We start from the raw sequence: 20,101 nt of genomic DNA, 5'->3' as shown, positions 1-20,101 counted from the left end.
AGCCCAACAGGGCTAATATGCCTGAAGGGCTGTGCCTAGGTCTTTGTCCCTTCTTTCCTTTATCCTTTTCCAGTTTACAAGACCTCATCTCTACTTTTCTCTTACCTCTTACCTTTACTCCCTAGTGTCTATCTTTGATTCTGAGAGAAAAGTAATCATTTAAAAACATTAGGCAAGCCATGTCACCCAGAGGCCTCTCAGCTCAGAGTAAGAACTGAGGTCCTTCTAGTAGCTTACAGGCCAGGCTTGGTCTGATCCCTGTCACTTCTCAGACCTCATTTCCTATTGTTCTACATACGTTCTTCTGCTGGTTTACACTGACCATCTTGTTGCTTTTTGAACATGCCAAGAATCAATTCATGTCTTTCTGTCTTGTAGAATGATATCATGGTTAAAAATCTGAATTCAAACTTGTGCTCTCAGGGTTCAAATCCTTGCTCTGTCTTCTTACAAGTTAAGTTCAGATAGCCAAAATCTCTATGTCTTGATTTCCTCATTTATAAAATGAGAATGTTATTATTACCAATAAGAAACTTATCTGTGTTTAACAGCACAGTGTCTCCCATATCTTTTTTTAACATGTTTTTAGATTTTGATGCACCTTTATTTTATTCATATATTTATATGCGGTGCTGAGAATTGAACCCACACATACTAGGCAAGTGCTCTACCACTGAGCCACAACCGCAGCCATATCTAAGCACTCAATATATAATATCTGTTGTTGCTGTATTTATTGTATTTATCTGTGTAATATCATTACCCAATAGGATGTATCACATTGCACAATTCACTAATTATTCAACAACTTTGCCTTCTATATGGCTTTGCTCTTAGGAAATTTCCTTGACTAAATAAAAATTCAGGCTCAGAGTATACATTAGTTTCTCCCTAAAGATTTCCTCCACTTGAATAATGTATTTAATAACTATCATTTATTATGTGAGAAAATTTCTTTATTTTACAAAATTTGCTTAATTCTTATAATTTCTTTTTGTGTTTTTTTTTCTAAAAAAGTAAACACTTTGTATTAGTTTTCTATGTTTGCTACAACAAATTACCACAACATGGTGGCTGAAAGCAATGTAAATTTCTTATCTATGATTTTGTAGGATTAAAGTCAGACAAACATACCAGTTGGGCTAACATCAAAGGTTGGCAGGGCAGCCTGCCTCTCTGGAATCTCTAGGGAAGAATCCATGTCCTGCTCTGTAGCTTCTGGAGGCCATTTGTGTTGCACATGCTTGGACTCCTTCCTCCATCTCAAAGCCAGCAACGCTGCATCTCTCTGACTATTCCTCTGTGATCATATCTCACTCTCTATTCTGTCTCATCTTTCAATTTTAGGGGTTGGTTCTTGAGATGAAGCCCATTAGAGTAACCCAAGATACTCTGTTCATCTAAAGGCCTTTAACCTTATCTTTGTCATGTAAGGTAATCTATTCACTGGTCCCAGGTAGTAGGACTTGAACATATTGGTGAGAGTGAGAGTTATTATTCTGCATACCACAAATTCCTTTGAAAATTTAAGAGACAATAAATTGTGCTTTGTATCTGCCACAGTGCTTGCTTCAGAATAATGTTTGAAGATTTTCTAAAGAGATGAATACAACTGCCTTAAATTCCAATTAATGTATGACTTAGGCCACTGAGAAAAATCTTGGCTAATATTCTCCTTCTGCATCATGTTTTCTATGCTGTAGGGCATTGTGTTTTAGTTTTCAAAAGGGTAAGTGGAGAAGGGTTTCCAGTGCTTAGTTATCTGATTCTGAAATCATCCTCCTTTCGGCAGAAGCTGTGCAGTGAATACCGTCAGTATGTGAAGGATGGGCGGCTCCCCTGCACCAGAGAGAATGACCCCATTGAGGGCCTGGACGGGAAAATCCACGGCAACACTTGCTCCATGTGTGAGGCCTTCTTGTGAGTAGAGTTGCAAAGGAAAGCTCCGGTGGGTGAGAGGGTGACACTGCTGGTATCTCCAGGAGGTAGATAATGAAGGCTGTATAGGCATTGAGTTTGGAGATTTACTATTTTGAGGCTATATACTTAGCATGCTTTTCTCCTAGTTTTCTGAAAGGTACTTGAATTACTATCAAGGGAGGTCCATGTGCTAAGGGCAAATTTCCCTGGAGTTAATGGCATAAAAGGGTTAGGCCTTCTCTTTTCTGCGCACAGGGCACAGTTGTGAATAATCCAAAGGTGTAATCTTTGGGTACTAACAAGTAGAAAAAAGTGTTAACCTCTCATCAATATCCTAATTTCTTTTTGAGAGAAGGACAATATCTGTATTTTACAAAAGAAATGTCATCATGAAAATTTGTTTACTGGTTTGCTATTACATGTGTGTCTTATTTTTTAAGAAATATTAAAAACCAGAACCATAGCTGGGCATGGTGGCACATGCCTGTAATCCCAGATGTAATTCCAGCAGCTCAGGAGGCTGAGGCAGGAGGATTGGGAATTCATAGCCAGCCTCAACAAAATTGAGGCACTAAGCAACTCATTGAGACTGTGTTTCTAAATAGTACAAAACAGGGCTGGGGATGTGGCTCAGTGGTCAAGTGCCACTTGTTACCCCCCCCCCCCAAAAAAAAAAACACCCAAAAACAATGATATGGAGGTGTATGACTTATTTTTTTTCAAGTCCTGCGGTAAATAAATAGAGGTATAGAAGTAATGGAATATTCTTACCTAGAGTTATTTTCCTTTTAATATTCTCTATGTTGAGTGCTATGAATGATTCTCCCCTACCCCTCTCTAACAGCCTGCAAGAAGCAAAAGAAAAAGATAATGAATCCAGAGAAAAAGTTAAAAGAGAATCTGAAAAGGTAATTGTCCTGGAAAAATACAAAATCAATCCTAATTACTGCTGGTAGTTACTTCCATGATCTTAAGTGATTCGTTTATTCTCTCTCAGTTTCTCAGATAACTCTAGAGTTTACGTCTATCGAGTTGTGTCTACATGTTAGTAACTGTGCATATTTATACATTTATCACATATTCTCATAATAATCTGGGATATTTATTGAGTACTGAAAACATATTGGCCACTATTATTTTAACCATGTACAATAGGTGCTATTACTTCCTTTTATAGATGAGATAACTGAAGTACAAAGAGGCAAAAACCTTTACCCAAGTCTCTTAATGGAAAATTTGGAATTCTAACTGGTAATGCAGTTGTCAGCATAGTAGTGCTTACCAGGCCACACTTAGGATATTATGCTGAATTTGTTAGGAAAGGGAAAGAATCCAGAGTAGGAAATGGAACTGAAACCACATCATAAACAGAACAACTAAAGTATCTGGGTATGTGTAGCTCTTGGAAGAGAATATTCAGAAGCATGAGAGAAGATCCAGAAAGCTCTCTTCAAATATCTGAAGAACATGCGTGAAAGAGGAAAAATACCATTGATTTTTCAGAAGGATGTAAAAGGCTTCATCTTTGCTTGCTGGTCTGAAGGAACATATTCATCCTACTTTATTAACTTAGGAAAATAAACCTGTTTTCCAAGATCTCCCAAAAGTAGTATTATGGCTAGAATTATCCAGTAAAAATTTGGAATAAACCATCTGGTAGGTAATAGAGTCCTTATCACCGCATGTCTTCCAGCAGAAATTGAGTAACTTCTTGGCAGTCATAAGTTAGGGATTGAGAGACAGTATGGATGGTCAGACCAGATGAAATTTGAGGATTTATCCAACTCTAATCTTTTAAGTCTATGACATGTGCAGCGTTTTTAATTTTGTTTTTTGCATTATGATGTAATAGAGATAGACAGCAATCCCCTGAATAAGGACTGCAACCAGTCCTCAGAGAACCCAGTTTGTTAAGAGTCTTACTTGTGTGTAATTGCTGGTTCAGTCTGGATTTGGGGGATAACTTGCAAGGAAAAAGAAACACAGATCTCTTTTTGAGTTCTATGTTCTTAGTAGGAATTGAGTGATAGAATTGTCAGAGAAAAAAATCCCTAGGGAATTTCTTTCCCTCATCCCAGCACCTTTCAGGAAGTACTTAGTAGGAACCAACAAAATAATTTCCAAGAACATAACCAAGCTCTTGCCTTTTCTCTTTCTTTTAGGATAACTGTAGTGAATTTCGGAGCCTTTTGCAAAATGGAACTCTTTTCTGCACACGAGAAAACGATCCCGTGCGTGGCCCAGATGGCAAGACCCATGGCAATAAGTGTGCCATGTGCAAGGCAGTCTTGTGAGTGCACAGATAGAGATCCTGCTGTGGGTTGAGAAAGTAATTGGGAGGCAAAGCTAGGTAGGAGATATATATGTGTGTGTGTGTTTGGGAGGGGGCTTTTCCCTTCCTTACATACAGAAGAAACAAATGATTATCTATCTTGATTATCTGTAAAGAATTTTAAGGTAAATTTATATATATATATATATATATTAAAATTTATATATATATATGTGTGTATATATGTGTGTGTGTGTGTATATATATATATATATATATATATATATATATATATATATATGCCAAGATTCATAGTTCTAGAAATAGACAATACATTATTAGGTCATTCTCTAGTTCTGGGGTAGAGCCTCGATCACTACTAGATCAGAATATTTTTCTTGATAATATTTAAGTCCTTTGACATGTATATCCCTTTACTCGATTATTTTAGAATTCCCACTAGGAAGAAAACATGCAGATTTTACTGTCAATTTGAGTTTTCTATTTACAATTCTGGAAATATCACATTTTGGGAAATAAAACGTTTAGAAGTACATCTAAAATATTTAATTCATTCCATAGCAATTTTCTGAACATGTGTAATATATAGCATATCTAATGATTATACACAGATGAATGAAACAAATTCTCAGAAATCATATAGGCCCTTATATATTAGATATAGACATGAGCTAATATAACATGAAAGGAATTGTTAAATGAAAAATGTTGGTATGGTACTTCAGAAAAAGCACAACTAATAGAAAGTTCTAAGTTGAATTAGAACTGAACCTTGCAGTTTGGGTCAAGTATAGACATGACAGGAAGGAATGAAAAAAGAGTGAAATAGCAGAGGTGAGGACTTCAGTTAAGAGACCTATATTATGTCAGGAGCAAGACATTTAGTTTAATTATAATTTACCAACTTACAACATTTGAATGACAAATCAAGGATTCTGGGGTCAATTCTACACCTAGGAAGCTGCTGAAATGGTTCAGGTAGGAGAGAAAGTGGCCAAAATGTGGTTCCTTTAGGAAGATCCACTTGCTGGTAGTAAAATTGAGAAAGAGAGGGAAGGGCCCAAAATTCAGAATGCTACTGGGTGGGGGTGGGGACTGAGGGGAAAGGGTTGCAATAATCCAGTGAGAGAGAACTAGAGTACAGGAGCAGGTTAGAAGGTGAGTGGATCAAGGGGGAAGAGCTGTGAAGGTGAATTCAAGGTTATGTGGCCACAGCTATACCAGCTGAGAGAGGAGCCCTCAGAGGTGATTCCAATACTTTTTTCTTCCAGAAAAGCAGAGAATCCAAGAGGATGGTAATGCTTGGTAGAGAAGCTAATTATTTTATGTGGGAAAGGCCTCTTAAACATAAGGTATTTATAAGAAATACAGCTGGACATCTAGTTAACACTTAGGAAATGCTAATTAATGGCTCATCTTGCCTTATTTGTGATTATGTATGTGTTGGTTTTCTTATACTGTCATGAAAGCTTTTCAGGCAAGGGTCTCCACCCAATTCATCCCTATTATTTTTGGACAAGAGGGTCCATAGTAGATGTTAAGTAAGTGCAGGTAGACACTATACAAATCTAACTTGGTCATATGATGAGAAGCTCATAGAAATATGCTCTGTGTTCTGGAAACTGTTTCTTGCTATCTTCCATTTTCTAATTTCTAGCAAGAAGGAAAGTGAAGAAAGAAAGAAGAAAGAAGAGGATGATCAGAGAAATTCTTCAGGACAAGGTTCTAATGGTGGAGGAGGGAAAGCTCAGGTAAGAGCCACCTCTAATGACATAACCAGGGGATGGACTTTGGGCAGTGGGGCAATGATAGGTCCTGAAGCAAAGGAGAATATAGGGAGTAATGAGCCAGAAAGGTGCTTGGAGGAACAGTGTATCTCTCCTGAAGGATGCAGGGTAAGATGTCAGCCGTCACAGCTTCTCTAGGGCTCCTTTTGACTTCTCTAAACCTGGAAGTAATTAGCCACATGAAGGCCTTATCCCAGTTTCCTGCCCCCTGTTCTGGTGACCTAGTACTTCTGTCAGCATTTCTTCTTACCAGTTTCACACGCTCTGCATCTTCTTTCACATGCTTTGCATCTTCTTTCATTATTTTTTCTTACCCTGGATGGATCCAAGTCCTGAGGCATCTTTTCTACTGGCCCAAGGCAGCATCACATGGTGAAAGAGCACAGGCTTTGGAGTCTAAGAGTTTGGGATACAGACCTGCTCACTCCCACTAGGACCTGTGAAGCACTGAATGCATCATTTGTCTCCCTTGCCTAACAGTACTCTTACAGAAATAAAATAATTTAGGCAAGCATTTAGTGCATTTTTCGAAACATTTTTAAGTGTCAGCATGACAATATTGCATATAAAGCAACTCCTCGGGCCTGTCAATACAACCTCCCAAGACTACGGCCACCTTATTTATCTTCTTATGACCTTGGAATCTCAAGATCATTTCTTTGTTTCTAAATCTAAAACATGTCCATTATTTTTATCTTTGATGAAATCTGTCCTTTCTGCTTTTTCAATATCTTCTGCTTTAGGAGGTTGAATTCTCACTCTCAAGTACACCTGTTCAGAAGTTTTATCCATCTTCTCTGTAATTGGAACAAGCTAGCTTTTTTGATAATTTATGTAACTTTGCACTTATCCCCAGAATTTTTCTCTCCTTTCTACTCACAAAAGAAGTCAGCTCTTGTATTTACTAACTGGCATGTGGGTCATATGGCGTCTGTTGTAACTCTGCAACTCTGTCATTATTGTTGGAAAGGAACCACAAATAAAGCCTAAAAAAAGGATCAAGGATGTGTTTTGATGAAACTTTACATGTGGGAGCCGGAAGCAGGACATATTTTGTCTGTGGACTATAGTTTGCCCATCTTTCATCTATGCTTTTAAATTCCAGTCAGCTTTATAACTTGCTTTTGTAGGTCCTTAAAAGCAGCATTAGAAGCTAGGACACCTGACTCTTTATACTTAGAATACAGATGAGTCTAGCCCCTCTTTCTGTGTATACAGCAATGCTAGCTATCGTAATTCTTATAAAGGCAGATATGCAAGAACTTTTCTCAGGTTGTTTAACAAATTTAATGATAATTCAATAGTCTAAGCAATTCAGGAGGCCTGCTTTCTTTTCCCTTATTAGGATCCATGTGCTGAGTATCGGGATCATATGCAAAATGGAAAACTCAGCTGTACTCGGGAGAGTGATCCTGTACGTGGTGCCGACGGAAAATCATACAACAACAAATGTGTCATGTGTAAAGAGCTACTGTGAGTACTTATTACAACAGTCATTTCTAAATGATAGCCATGTATTCCTCCTGAGTTAATGGCTATTTCTAATTTTCTTTGACTTCCTTCATGAAAATCATTATTTTTGTCATTTCCAAAATATTATCTCTTTCTCTTGCATTTCCTAAGAAATATAGACCCTAGGGGGCAGCTAATCAAGTTGCTGGTGCCCACGTTGTTTTTTATTATAATTCTTTGTGACCTCCAAATGCTGTTATTGATAGAGTTGTTCTTCAATTGTGCCTGAACCCTAGGAGGACTTTATGATGGTATTTGGAATAGCCAATTCGTACAAGAGAGCTTGTTTCCTGTTGCATTCATGGACACACTTATTGCTGTTTATTTTACCTTGGTTCATGGTACTGAATTAACATGCTTTATGACCCAGTTTGGCCCTTGTTTTGTGCGTTTAGGGCAAGTAACACAATTACTGTCAATCCCATCTGTAAGTAAAAGTAGTGTTTTCAGTTCCCAAACTTATCACAATATTCTTAATTATGGCATTTAATTGTTAAGTGTTTAACAATTATTTAGTGCCCCCTTAAAACACACACACACACACACACACACACGTGTGTGTGCATATACACACACACATATGTTCTTCACCTTTCTACTTGAAAAAAAAATCGTTCATATAGGCCATGTGAGAAAATCGTATTTAAATATTACACTCTACTATTAAGAAAAACAGATTGATTTATTCAGGGTTTCACGAGGAGTGAACATCAGGGCTCAAGCTAGAATCTAGTTCTTCTGAATAACAGCCTATTATCTATTCTACGTTATTAAAATCTTCAGTAGGAGCAAGAGTGGGGTGATGTGAGGGGTTAGCATTAGATGGGTATTTTAGTTCCATGTTCTTGAACAGGTCACATCCCTTCCATAGGCTTTAATAGCTCATATTTTAAGTCCAAAGAGGCAACAATAATCACAGTAGCTGTGTAGTGTTTCTTTTTGTAGTTCAATGAGATGAGCATGTAAACTTCTTAGCCCAGAAACAGGCACAAAGTAGACATCCATTTAATGTGAATTGTCACTAGTAATGTTGACCTAATGTTCAGTAAATATTTGGTACAATATTTACAGTAATAAATAATCACTAATATTATGGTCTCTTACATAATACCATGTTCTCTTTTTCCATGACTCATACTTTGTAGATATGATAAATTTAAATGATATAGCTCTTTTCATTTGTGACTTTCTTTATGCATCATTCTTTAATAGCAAAATATTTTGTAAAAGAACATTTTGAATAAAACCACAGATCGTCAAATGAATAAGATTATTAAGATAAAAATCTGCTATTATAAGATCTTTACCTGGAATAGTTAACAGGAGAAAACATAAATTGATTATTTTGACAATCTTTTAAAGACACTCATCCTACAATGATTGGCTTTTAAATGCCTACCATTTGACAGGCACTCTACATGGACAGGTTTTCTACAAGTGAACTAGACAAAGTTCTTGCAATTATGAAACTATAATATAGGAACTATAATGTAAAATAATATAGATAATAGACAAATAAGCAAATAACTATATAAGACAAGATGATAAAGATAATAAAGCAACAGAATGGGAACATAGTTGCTGTTTTAATTATGGTATTCAGAAAAGCCTGAGCGTTCAGGGAGACCTGTGAAGTTTTGATGAAGTAAACCATTTGGAAATTGGGAAGAAGAAAGTTTCTGACAGTGCAAGAGACAATGCAAGGTCTGAATGTATGTGTGTGAGAATTAGCAAGCCCATGTGATCAAAAAGGAGGTTACGAAGATTATCATCAAAGATTATTGAGGAAGGGAGACAAATACAGGAAATGAGTTTTGAAAGATTATAGAAGGCTGTTTAGAGCCATGAGAAAGATGTTGAATTTTATTCTATATGTGTTCAGAGGATACTATAGGTTTTTTGAGCAGAGCTATGACTATAATTCAAATTCCACTAAAGCCAAATAATTATAGGAACACTCATTTTTCCAATAATTTACTTGATTAAAATTTCATGACTTTAAATGTGAGTCTTAAATGTTTATTTTATTGCCATATCTCTATTTCCTGTATACTTAAAGGGAACTCCCTAAAATAAATATGTAAATATTAAAATCATATATGTATATATAGGTATATAATTATATTTATACAAATCCTTTGTTTAGTGTGAAAACCCAAGTGAAATTCTGAAAAAGAAATAACACAAATTAAAGTTTTATATTGTTTGAATCTTGGGTTAACTGCACCAGAATCACCAGACTTGCTTTTTAAAAATTAGGTTACTGAACTCAAATTCAGTTTTATTAAACTGTTGAGATGGTCAGTAAATCAAATTTTGCATAGGGTGATATTCCAAACTCATAGAGTGAGTTTGGAAGGTTCCCTCCTTTTCTATTTCATGGAATACTTTGAGGAGTACTGGTGTTAGTTAATTCTTCCTTGAAAGTCTTGTAGAACTCAGCTGAGAATCCATCTGGTCCTGGGCTTTTCTTGGTTGGTAGGCTTTTGATGGCATTTTCTATTTCATTACTTAAAATTGATCTTTTTAAATCATGTATGACTTCCTCATTCAGTTTTGGTAGATCATATATATCTATAAATTTGTCAGTGTCTTTGATATTTTCTATTCTAGTATAAATTTTCAGAATAGTTTCTAATTATCTTCTGTATCTCAGTTTCTAATAGTTTCTAATTATCTTCTGTATCTTCTGTTGTGATATTTCCTTCTCCATCTTGTATTTTAATAATTTGAGTTTTCTCTCTCTTTTTTTTGTTAGCATGGCCAGGGGTTTATCTATTTTATTTATTTTTTCAAAGAACCAGCTTTTTGTTTTGTCAATTTTTTCAATTGTTTCTTCTTCCTGATTTCCAAATGGTTTACTTCGTCCATAATTTACAGGTCTCCCTAAACTCTCCAGCCTTTCTGAATACCATAATTAAAACAGCAGCTGTGTTCCCTTTCTGTTACTTTATTATCTTTATCATCTTGTCTTATTTAGTTATTTGCTTATTTGTCTATTATCTATATTATTTTACATTATATTTTCTATATTATAGTTTCATAATTGCAAGAAGTTTGTCTAGTTCACTTGAAGACTACCTGTCCATGAGTATTTTATTTCATTGATTTCAACTCTGATTTTAATTATTTCCTGTCTTCTACTGCTTTTTGGTGTTGACCTGTTCTTCTTTTTCTAGGGCATTGAGATGTAGTGTTAGGTCATTTATTTGTTGACTTTTTATTCTTTTAATGAATGCACTCTAAGAATTTCTTTATTTCATCCTTGATTTCTTCTACTATCCATTCATAATTTATTTGTGAATTATTTAGAATATTTCCAAACTCATTATATGAGGTTAATATCACCCTGATATCAAAGCCAGACAAAGACACATTGAGGGAAGAAACTTTAGACCAATATCCCTGATGAACAAAGATACAAAAATTCTCAATAAAATTTTAGCAAATCATATACAAAAATATATTTAAAAGATAGTGCACCACGATGCAGGGTTGGTTCAGCATAGGGAAATCAATAAATATAATTAATAGACTTAAAACCAAGAATCACATGATTATCTCAATAGATGCAGAAAAAGCATTTGACGATATACAGCAAAACTTTGTGTTCAAAACACCAGAAAAACTAGGGATAGTAGGAACATGATAAACATTGTAAAATCTATATATGCCAAATAAAGCCAGCATCATTCTAAATGGAGAAAAATTGAAAGCATTCTCTCTAAAAAATGGAACAAGACAAGGATGTCCTCTTTTATCACTTCTATTCAACACTGTCCTTGAAACTCTCACCAGAGCAATTAGACAAAAGAAAGAAATTAAAAGGATACAAGCAGGTATAGAAGAACTCAAACTATCACTATTTGCTGATGACATGATTTAATACCGAGAAGATCCAAAAAAATTCCATGAGAAAACTTTTAGAAATAATAAATGAATTCAGCAATGTAACAGGACATAAAATCAACACCCATAAATCAAATACATTCCTATATATCAGTGATGAATCCACTGAAAGAGAAATTAGGAAAACACTTCATTCACATTAGCCTCAAAAAAAAAATAAATAAAACTGGGAATCAATCTAACAAAGGAGGTGAAAGACTTCTACAATGAAAACTACAGAACAATCAAGAAAGAAATGGAAGAAAACTTCAGAAGATTGGAAGATCTCCCATGCTCTTGGATTGGCAGAATTAATATTGTCAAAATGGCCATAATACCAAAAGATTTAGTGCAATTCCTATTAAAATCCCAATGACATTCTTCATAGAAATAGAAAAAGGAATTATGATATTTATTTGGAATAATAAGAGACCCAGAATAGCTATAGCAATACATAGCAAGAAAAGTGAAACAGGAGACATCACAATCCCAGATCTTATACTATACTGCAGAGCTATAGTAACAAAAACAGCATGGAATTGGTACCAAAATAGACTTGTAGACCAATGGTACAGAATAGAGGATACAGAGACAAACCCACATATATATAGTTATCTTATACTAGAAACAGGTACTAAAAATATTCACTGGAGAAAAGATAATCTATTCAACAAATGGTTCTGGTAAAACTGAAATTCCATATGTAACAAAATGAAATTAAACTTCTATCTCTCACCATGCACAAAAATCAACTCAAAGTGGATCAAAGACTTAGGCACTAGAACAGAGACCCTGCACCTAATAGAAGAAAAAATAGGCCCAAATCTTTACCACATCAGCCTAAGGATCTGAATTCCTTACCCTAAAGCACAAGAATTAAAATCAAGAATCGATAAATGGAATGGATTCAAATTAAAAAGCTTCTTCTCAGCAAAGGAAACAATTAATGATGTGATGAGAGAGCCTACTGATTGAGAGAAAATCTTTACCACATGCACCTCTGATAAAGCATTAATCTCTAGGATATATAAAGAACTCAAAAAACTTAACACCAAAAAAACAAATAACCCAATCAATAAAAGGGCTAAGAAACTGAACAGACACTTTACAATTGATCAACAAATATATGAAAAAGAGTTCAACATTTCTAGCAATTAGAGAAATGCAAATCAAACTACTCTAAGATTTCATCTCACTCCTGTCAAAAAGAATGGCAATCATCAAGAATACAGGCAACAATAAATGTTGGTGAGGATGTGGTGAAAAAGGTACACTCATAAATTGCTAGTGGGACTGCAAATTGGAGCAATCACTATGGAAAACAGTATGGAGATTCCTCAGAAAATTGGGAATGGAACCACCATTTGACCCAGCTATCCTACTCCGTGGTTTATACCAAAAGGACTTAAAATAATCATACTACAGTGACACAACCACATCAATGTTTCTAGAAGCTCAATTCACAATAGCTAGACTATAGAACCAACAGAAGAGAAATACAACGGATAACAAATATATGAAAAAGTGTTCAACATCTCTAGCAATCAGAGAAATGCAAATCAAAACTACTCTAAGATTTCATCTCACTCAATAGATGAATGGATAAAGAAAATGTGGTATGTATACTCAATGGAATAGTAGTCAGCTTTAAAGAAGAGTAAAATTATGGAATTTACCAGTAAATGGTTGGAGTTGGAGAATATCATGCTAAGTGAAATACGCCAATCCCAGAAAACCAAAGCCAAAATATTTTCTCTTATATACAGATGCTAATTCACAATAAGGCAGGGGGCACTAGGGAAGAATAGAATTATCTTAGATTAGGTACAGAGAAGTGATGGGAGGGGAGGGGAGGAGACCTGAGGAAAGGGCTAACACCAATTTCACCTCTAAACCTTCTTGAGGGGATGTGGGGATAGTAAAGATAGTAGAATGAAACAGACATTATTACTGTGTGTACATAAGTGATTACATGACCAATATGATTCTGCAACATGTACACTCAGAAAAATGAGAAATTATATCCCATCTATGTATGGGATATATCAAAGTGCATAAATGCATTCTACTGTTATATATAACTGATTAAAACAAATAAAAAAATTTTGAAAAAGAAAAAAAAATTGAACAATCTCTCAGGTAATTCTTAATGCATGTAAAAACTTATAGACCACTGGCATAAATCATTTGTGAGTGTTTTAGTCAACTATTTCACTGCTGTGACTGAAAGACTGACAAGAACAATTAGAGGAAGAAGAGGCTTTTGTGGGGGCTCAACAATAGAGGGCCAACTCCACTCCTTGGGGCTCAAAGTGAGGCTCAACATCAGGGCAGAACAGTGTGACTCAAAGAAGTAGCTTCAGACATGGCCACTGTGAAGCAGAGAGACTCCACTTACCAGATACAAAATATATACCCCAAAGACATGCCCCTGAGGACCCACCCCTCCAGCCATACCCTACCTGCCTTCAGTTACCACCCACTTAATCCCTATTGGAGGGTTAACTCACTGATTGGGTTAAGGCTTTTATAACCCAATCATTTCACCCCTAAGCCTTCTTGCATTGTCTCACACATGAGCATTTGGGGGACACCTCACATCTAACCCATAACAATGAGAAAGATAAGATATAAAACAGAATGTGATCCTCAGATGCTTTTCATATTACTCTTATTTCTATTTTGGGTTCCACACTTTGAGAAATGATGATTTAATGGGTTGACTTCAAAGTTAAGGAAGTGGAATGGGGAGTTGATGCAGCAGTAGAAACCATTGCTTATACTGAAAGACCAAGGACCTGAGGAAAGGGCTAACACCAAGGAGTAATAGATTGAGTGTCAAGCTCTGTATTGTTCTGAGAATATGATCAACAGAATGAAATTTAAAGTAAGATAAATCTGTACACAAACATAGGAGACTGTAATTGGGAGTTGATGTACCTTGTGATGAAGGTCAACTGCTCTAAGGTCAGTAACTCAGTGGACTGTCCTCCTCTATGAGGGGCAGAGGGAGTTGCTCTAGAGGAGGTTCAGGCTATGTAAACCATCACCCCTGAGTACGTGCTGCTAAGGTGACACTTTTTGACACTTTTTTCTCTCAGGCAAAAAGAAGTAGAGGAAAAAGAAAAGAATTCTGGCATCAGATCAAATGAGACTGGATCAGAGTCAGGAAAGGTGAGTCATTAACTAGGTTTTGACAGAACTGTCTTTCTCTAAGTCCTCATAGACATAGAAAGGGGTTGTGAATATGGTCAACCAACATCTTGTCCTTTGAAGGTCAGGAACCAATGTTAAAACAAGAATATTATTGGCAATTTGCAAATTTGGCAATTTAATGTCAAATGGGAACCTTCCAGTCTAATGATTTATTAATCATTACAATTAATAAATCATAGTTTATTCAATTGTCTCAGCAGCTTGTAAAACCTTTAAACTTTATTTTAGAGAAAATGAGTTTTAACAAGTATAGTTCTTTTTTAATTGCTATTATAACAAATCACTCTAAACAGTAGCATATAACAATACAACCTTATTATCTTAAATTTCTGGATTTTAGAAATTCTAAATGGTCTCACTGAAACCAGCACATCAGTAAAGTTGTGTTCCTTTGTGGAAACTCCAGAGAAAGTTCTGATTCTTTGCCTTCTTTAACTTTTGGAGGCAACCTGCTTGTCTTCAAAGCGAGCCAGGGCCTGCCAAGTCTCTATTATGCTCTATCATTGTGACACTGACTTTCTTGTTTCCCTCTTTCATGGATAAGAACCTTTGTATTTACATTTGATCCAGTCTGACAACCTCCCCATTTCAAACATAAATGCCAGATCTAATTCTATATTCAATACAACCCCCCGCCCTTGACATGTAAAGCAGCATTTTTGCAGGTTCCAGAAATTGGGACACAGACATTTTTATGAGCCATAATTGTATCAAGCAAAGCAAGATTAACTGGCTGCCTTGCTCTTGGATGCAATCTGATTGTCAAATCCAGTCAATACTATGTGAAAACAGCACTTCTGACATAATGTTTCCTTCTTTTCAGGATGTATGTGATGAGTTTAGAAGCCAACTAAAAAATGGACAACTCATCTGCACTCGAGAGAGCGACCCCGTCCGGGGTCCTGATGGCAAGACACATGGCAATAAATGTGCCATGTGTAAGGAGAGGCTGTGAGTACCTACCAAAAAAAGGGGTCTTGTCTGCAAGTCAGGAAAGTGCAATTTCTCAACAATGTGAGAAAGGAGAAATTGTTTTAGAAGCAGATCTTGTCATTGATGAGGGGTTTATTCACTTTGGTTGAAATGTTTCTTTTCCTCCTTTCCTTCAGGGAAAAGGAAGCAGCTGAGAAAAAAAAGAAAGAAGATGAAGAAAAGAAAAATACAGGGGAAAAGAACAACAACAAGGAGGTGATGCATGCTAGACACACTAATGCCTACACTAGGTTGCTTTGCTGTTCATGAATTCATCTGAAGAGTGTTTGTGGAGGGCAGAATTTCCCCGTCATTCCAGTAAGCGTGAAAGACGAGGCTCCTTCTTACAAAGAAACAGCCTGCTCTCCAGAGCCCCAGGATCAGCTCTGATGCACACATTTGTAGGGCAAGTGACAGTTCTTAAATTATTGTGATCATACATTCAGGGAATTTCACTTCTAAAGTTTTAAAACAAACAAATAAACAGGTACCAAAAATTACAAATAAGAAAGCAAGTATCAAAATTAGAGTTCCAGAAGATAAATTCTTTAGCTGGCATTTCAGTGCCACCTAGAGTTGATTTTGGCTTTATAAATAGTGTTCACCCTATAGAACATTACATAGGGTCATCCTTCTAATCTGTCCAGAGATTCCAAATAGAAAAACAAAATAGTAAAATTTTCCTAAGCAGGTTTTCCAAGTAGTGAGGCAACTTTTCATCAGTTCACTGTACTGGACTAAACAAAATGAAACATTAATAGTAATCATAATTACTATAAAATATTTGGGCAATATCTATTGTGCATTTTAGTGATGAAAGGCTTTGAGAATACAATTTATTATACAATTTCAGATGATCTGACCTGGATTTCCTGTAAAATTTTGGTCAATTTTCATGTTTGTAATATTTTAGAAATTTCACACCAAAAAATAACTGTGTGTGTGTGTATTTGTATTTAAAATTAAGATTTCATGTATGTGTCAAAAGGCAACTCTGGTTCATCTGTAAGTAAAAATTATCCTATTTAGAAATCCCTAATATGTATGATGTGGGTTGTTTAAATTTTACAACTGAGAAAAATTCAAGAGACAGTGACTACACATAAATATTAAACAGAAGGGACTAAACCCTTAAAGCAAGAGTTGCACTACAGGCAGATGGGTACTAAGATGAATGTTTGTGGTACTCTGGGCACCTAGAAAAGAATATGATTCTAGTTACTTCTAAAAATGATGGTTGTGAGACATTTAATATATTTATCAGGTATTCAATTTCAAATTCCAGAGATCTTTCCTGCCCCTTCATTTCTTCCTTCCTTCCTTCCTTCCTTCCTTCCTTCCTTCCTCTCCTCCTCCTCCCCCTCCCCCTCCCCCTCCCCCTCCCCCTCCCCCTCCCCCTCCCCCTCCCCCTCCCCCTCCCCCTCCCCCTCCTCCTCCTCCTCCTCCTCCTCCTCCTCCTCCTCCTCCTCTTCTTCTTCTTCTTCTTCTTCTTCTTCTTCTTCTTCTTCTTCTTCTTCTTCTTCTTCTTCTTCTTCTTCTTCTTCTTCACTTCTTCATGTAGCAGATTAAAGCAGGCCTGGAAGGTGGGAGACATGGCTCAGTGGTAGAGGGCTTGCATGGCATATGTGAGGCCGGGTTTGATCCCTGCACATTAAAACAACAACAACTACAACAAAAGAAGTCCTGGAATTGTTTATGAATATCACAATTTAAAGAAAAAAAAAACACTATGATCTCTAGGCATTTAGCAGTATTTTTTAAGATGTTTTCGTATCTCTACTTTGCCTCTTTGAAGTTAAAGGAAGTTCAAGTGACTTCTACACATCTCCAAAGCTTTAAAAAAAATGCCAGGTTCTATGGACTCAGTTATATTGGCTTCTTTTTGATGTCCTTATTTTCAACCAACAAAAAAGTCAGTTTGGATGTGTGGTTCAGTGGTAGAGCACTTGCCTACTATGTGTCAGGTCCTAGGTTCCAAACTGGGAGGGAAAAAACACTCAGCTCTATTTTTATTTTTAAGAAGTAGACAGGATTTTTATCTTGCATGTAAAAGCAAAGCAGTAAAAAGAAAAGCCTAGTTGTCATAAGATTCCTGGTCAAAACTCTAACTTTGATGTTAACTACTTAATATTGCTGATTGATATTTTTCTCATCTGAAAATGGGGATAATGAATATTTATCTTATGGATTTCTATGACTACGACAGGAAACCTATTAGAGCACGTAACAAATGCCTGACATGTGATTAAAAAAAAAAAAAAAAAGTGGGGGGGGGGGTTTAAAAAATTGTATTGAGGAACAAAGCTGAACATTTACATGTCTGTAGCCACAGGAGTGTTTTCCATTCATTCCAGGGCTGTCGAATTAGACTTTTTAATGTATATAGTAATGACTACAGTTGCAGAAACAGATTTAGTGGTCAGCATCTCAAGAGACTATGTAAAAATAGAATGTTTTCTCCAAGCAGTAGTGAAATTCCACTAGGGTCAGACAGTTATTGGGAGAGATTCTGTGGACAGGATTCAAACTATTTAGACAGAGATTGGATAGAATACCTTTAAAACACATTTCATCTCAGAAATCTCATTTTTTCTTTTTTCCCACTTCAAGTGTTATGAATTCATATCTAACCAACCAATCATGTTTTCAGGCTTCAAAGATTAGCCTATTATAGTAACATCATCTTTCCTCCTCCACCCCCTCCTTGTCGACAGGATCTGTGTTATGAATTCCGGAGCAAGCAGAAAGATGGAAAGCTTGTCTGCACCAGAGAAAATAACCCTGTTCGAGGCCCAGATGGCAAGATGCATGTCAACAAGTGTGCCATGTGTCTGAGTGTCTTGTAAGTGAAGAGGCTTATTTATCTGTGCATTTGTTATATTATGCCTATTACTTTAAAATCTAAGAGCCCTTGGCTTCACACATTAAAGATAAATAGATCTTCAATTCTGAAGAGAACAGTTAGTTTCCAAAACACTAAGATTTTTTTTTTTTTAATTTCAATGATAAGAAGCATAATCCTATGTGAAGTCCCTGTGGTAGGAAAATAGCTATAGTCTAATGACAAAATCCATGGCCTTTCAAAATGGGGTTTAGTAAGTAACCTGGGACAAGCCAGCTCACTTTGCAGAGCCTCAGTCTCTTCTCTCTGTGAGTGAAATACAACGAATACCCAATACAGTTGTTGTGGGGATTCAAAGTGAGAGCATTTTTTAAAACGTTTCTAAACTTCAAATCACTATCACTATGTAAAGAACAATCACAATGAAGAGTTTAGATATAATACACCTGGAGAGGTGAAAGTGGGAAAGGAAACACCTCTGTAGATGAGAGAATAAATGTATTCTATTAAGAGAAAATAAAGTAATGGCCTTTTAGGATTCTGTCATTCTATATGACAGTATCGTAAGTTAAACAATGAAACTTGAGAGCATTGATTGCCACAGATATGATATGAAAACTCCAACCCCCAGAACAGACCAGGCATTTTTTCAGTATGAGGAAATAGTGTTAGATTTGCTAATGTTTAGAATTGGCAAGATTAGGCAGCCTGGTGGTGCATGCCTAGTGACTCGGGAGGCTGAGGCAGGAGGATCACAAGTTCGAGGTCAGTTTGAGCAACTCAGTGAGACACTAAGCAACTTAATGAGACCCTGTCTCAAAATAAAAATTAAAAACAATGGGTGACATGGCTCAGTGATTGAGTGCCCTTGGATTCAATTTTCAGTACCCCCTAAAAAAGAATTGTCAAGATTACTTGTCTAAAGACAATTCATTAACAAGCCTTAAAACACACACACACACACACACACACACACACATCCTATTTTTCTTTTTCCTTCTGCAGTGAGCGAGAAGCCAGTGAAAGAAAAAATGATGAAGAATCAAGTTCCAAGCCTTCAAACAAGCCTTCAAATGATGCAAAGGTTGTTTCTTAAAAGATACCAAAATAACTCTTCCGCCTTTCACCTTTAGAATCTTGCCTTCTTCTGCAGTCTTGGGATAACAAAGATACTAATATTTTATGTAAAAAATCATTGATTTTGCCACTGTTATCACTCTGGGTCATAATGAGACTTTGGGGGTCTGATGCTTTTCTTGATTTTGTGGATAATTTTCCTAGAGCATGTGTCAATTATTGCTTTAGTCTTTCTGCTTTAGGAGAAATGAAGATTCCAGTAGTTGGTAGTCATTGGTTTGAATAATACAGGCAAGTTAAACTAATCTTAAGTCTTCTGGTTAGTTTCTCTCCTTGATGTCTTTTTTTCTGTTTTCTCCAGATGATTTTCTCAGCATCAATGAATCAATAGTGTGCATACACCATGCTGCCTTTTCTATTTTGCTTTTCAAGACTGCAAAGAAGAACCTCCATTCAGTCCTTTAACAGTGATAATCACATTTGTAGAGTTGCATTCTGGTGGGATTCTCCTGGAGCTAACAGCACATCTAATGTGGAAATGGGGAACAGTGGATGAAAGGGCAAGGGCAAGAAGGAAGGCGTATCAAGTACTGT

At 36.1% G+C, this 20,101-nt stretch overlaps 1 protein-coding gene across 1 annotated transcript in view; it reads left to right on the top strand.

Annotated features, from left to right (window-relative positions):
* The window catches only part of Spink5 (serine peptidase inhibitor Kazal type 5), an 88,359-nt gene that overhangs the window by 58,187 nt on the left and 10,071 nt on the right, over nt 1–20,101 (top strand). Inside the window, exons 19-28 of the mRNA XM_071611855.1 lie at nt 1,793–1,920; nt 2,765–2,828; nt 4,083–4,210; nt 5,871–5,964; nt 7,346–7,473; nt 14,502–14,574; nt 15,440–15,567; nt 15,726–15,804; nt 18,303–18,430; nt 19,436–19,514. Coding sequence (XP_071467956.1) covers nt 1,793–1,920; nt 2,765–2,828; nt 4,083–4,210; nt 5,871–5,964; nt 7,346–7,473; nt 14,502–14,574; nt 15,440–15,567; nt 15,726–15,804; nt 18,303–18,430; nt 19,436–19,514 — 1,029 coding nt within the window. The remainder of the gene's footprint in view (nt 1–1,792; nt 1,921–2,764; nt 2,829–4,082; nt 4,211–5,870; nt 5,965–7,345; nt 7,474–14,501; nt 14,575–15,439; nt 15,568–15,725; nt 15,805–18,302; nt 18,431–19,435; nt 19,515–20,101) is intronic.

This window comes from Marmota flaviventris, chromosome 5 (assembly GCF_047511675.1).
Source record: "Marmota flaviventris isolate mMarFla1 chromosome 5, mMarFla1.hap1, whole genome shotgun sequence".
In the NCBI taxonomy this organism is placed as follows: domain Eukaryota; kingdom Metazoa; phylum Chordata; class Mammalia; order Rodentia; family Sciuridae; genus Marmota; species Marmota flaviventris.
The sequence above is the reverse complement of the archived record's forward strand: the minus strand, read 5'-3'. Positions and strand labels throughout refer to the sequence as shown.